This window comes from Penaeus vannamei, chromosome 41 (genome assembly GCF_042767895.1).
Source record: "Penaeus vannamei isolate JL-2024 chromosome 41, ASM4276789v1, whole genome shotgun sequence".
Taxonomy (NCBI): domain Eukaryota; kingdom Metazoa; phylum Arthropoda; class Malacostraca; order Decapoda; family Penaeidae; genus Penaeus; species Penaeus vannamei.
Window position 1 is genome coordinate 10,518,126 of NC_091589.1, and position 2,500 is coordinate 10,520,625.

The window sequence follows — 2,500 nt, forward strand, 5'->3', positions numbered from 1 at the left end:
GGTATAGGACCTACCTGACGAAGGGATAGAACCTACCTGGCGAAGGGATAAAACCTACCTGACGAAGGGATAGGACCTACCTGAAGAAGGGATAGGACCTACCTGACGAAGGGATAGCACCTACCTGAAGAAGGGATAGGACCTACGAAGGGATAGGACCTATCTGACGAAGGGATAGCACCTGCGAAGGGATAGGACCTACCTGAAGAAGGGATAGGACCTACCTGAAGAAGGGATAGGACCTACCTGAAGAAGGGATAGGACCTACCTGAAGAAGGGATAGGACCTACGAAGGGATAGGACCTATCTGACGAAGGGATAGCACCTGCGAAGGGATAGGACCTACCTGAAGAAGGGATAGGACCTACCTGAAGAAGGGATAGGACCTACCTGAAGAAGGGATAGGACCTACCTGACGAAGGGATAGGACCTACCTGAAGAAGGGATAGGACCTACCTGAAGAAGGGATAGGACCTACCTGAAGAAGGGATAGGACCTACCTGAAGAAGGGATAGGACCTACCTGAAGAAGGGATAGGACCTACCTGAAGAAGGAGTAGCACCTACGAAGGGATAGGACCTACCTGACTAAGGGATAGCACCTGCGAAAGGATAGGAGCTACCTGACGAAGGGATAGGACCTACCTGACGAAGGGATAGGACCTACCTGAAGAAGGGATAGCACCTACGAAGGGATAAAATCTACCTGAAGAAGGGATAGGACCTACGAAGGGATAGGACCTACCTGACGAAGGGATAGGACCTACATGAAGAAGGGATAGGACCTATCTGACGAAGGGATAGCACCTGCGAAGGGATAGGACCTACCTGAAGAAGGGATAGCACCTACCTGAAGAAGGGATAGCACCTACTAAGGGATAGGACCTACCTGACGAAGGGATAGCACCTGCGAAAGGATAGGAGCTACCTGACGAAGGGATAGGACCTACCTGACGAAAGGATAGCACCTACGAAGGGATAGGACCTGACGAAGGGATAGGACCTACCTGACGAAGGGATAGGACCTACCTGAAGAAGGGATAGCACCTACGAAGGGATAAAATCTACCTGAAGAAGGGATAGGACCTACGAAGGGATAGGACCTACCTGACGAAGGGATAGGACCTACCTGACGAAGGGATAGCACCTACGAAGGGATAGGACCTACATGAAGAAGGGATAGCACCTACTAAGGGATAGGACCTACCTGACGAAGGGATAGGACCTACCTGACGAAGGGATAGCACCTACGAAGGGATAGGACCTACCTGAAGAAGGGATAGCACCTACTAAGGGATAGGACCTACCTGACGAAGGGATAGCACCTGCGAAAGGATAGGAGCTACCTGACGAAGGGATAGGACCTACCTGACGAAAGGATAGCACCTACGAAGGGATAGGACCTGACGAAGGGATAGGACCTACCTGACGAAGGGATAGGACCTACCTGAAGAAGGGATAGCACCTACGAAGGGATAAAATCTACCTGAAGAAGGGATAGGACCTACGAAGGGATAGGACCTACCTGACGAAGGGATAGGACCTACCTGACGAAGGGATAGCACCTACGAAGGGATAGGACCTACATGAAGAAGGGATAGGACCTATCTGACGAAGGGATAGCACCTGCGAAGGGATAGGACCTACCTGAAGAAGGGATAGGACCTACCTGAAGAAGGGATAGGACCTACCTGAAGAAGGGATAGGACCTACCTGAAGAAGGGATAGGACCTACCTGAAGAAGGGATAGCACCTACTACGGGATAGGACCTACCTGACGAAGGGATAGCACCTGCGAAAGGATAGGACCTACCTGACGAAGGATAGGACCTACCTGACGAAAGGATAGCACCTACGAAGGGATAGGACCTGACGAAGGGATAGGACCTACCTGACCAAGGGATAGGACCTATCTGACGAAGGGATAGGACCTACCTGACCAAGGGATAGGACCTATCTGACGAAGGGATAGCACCTGCGAAGGGATAGGACCTACCTGAAGAAGGGATAGGACCTACCTGACGAAGGGATAGCACCTACTAAGGGATAGGACCTACCTGACGAAGGGATAGCACCTACGAAGGGATAGGACCTGGCGAAGGGATAAAACCTACCTGACGAAGGGATAGGGCCTACCTGAAGAAGGGATAGCACCTACGAAGGGATAAAATCTACCTGAAGAAGGGATAGGACCTGACGGAGGGTTTAGGACTTACCTGAAGAAGGGCATCACCGTCCAGATGATGCCCACGACATGGTCCGATACCCCCTTCTGGCGCGCGATCACCGGCAGGAAGGGCATCAGCGGCCCCGTCCCTGAGAAAAGATTTTTTTCTTTTTTTTTTGTATTTTTGAAAATGATGAGGATGGAGATTTTTAAAAAGAATTACCATATTACGATTAAATCATAAGATATACTATCTCCCTCTCTCTGTCTCTCTGTCTCTCTATCTCTCTATTTCTCTGTCTGTTTGTCTCTCTCTCTCTTTCCCTGATCCCAT

The 2,500-nt window shown here is 50.5% G+C and overlaps 1 protein-coding gene across 1 annotated transcript in view; it reads right to left on the bottom strand.

Moving 5' to 3' along the window:
- The window catches only part of LOC113803007 (major facilitator superfamily domain-containing protein 6), a 13,197-nt gene that overhangs the window by 9,834 nt on the left and 863 nt on the right, over positions 1 to 2,500 (bottom strand). The window contains exon 2 of the mRNA XM_070117893.1: positions 2,216 to 2,315. Within this exon, the coding sequence (XP_069973994.1) occupies positions 2,216 to 2,315 (100 nt within the window). The remainder of the gene's footprint in view (positions 1 to 2,215; positions 2,316 to 2,500) is intronic.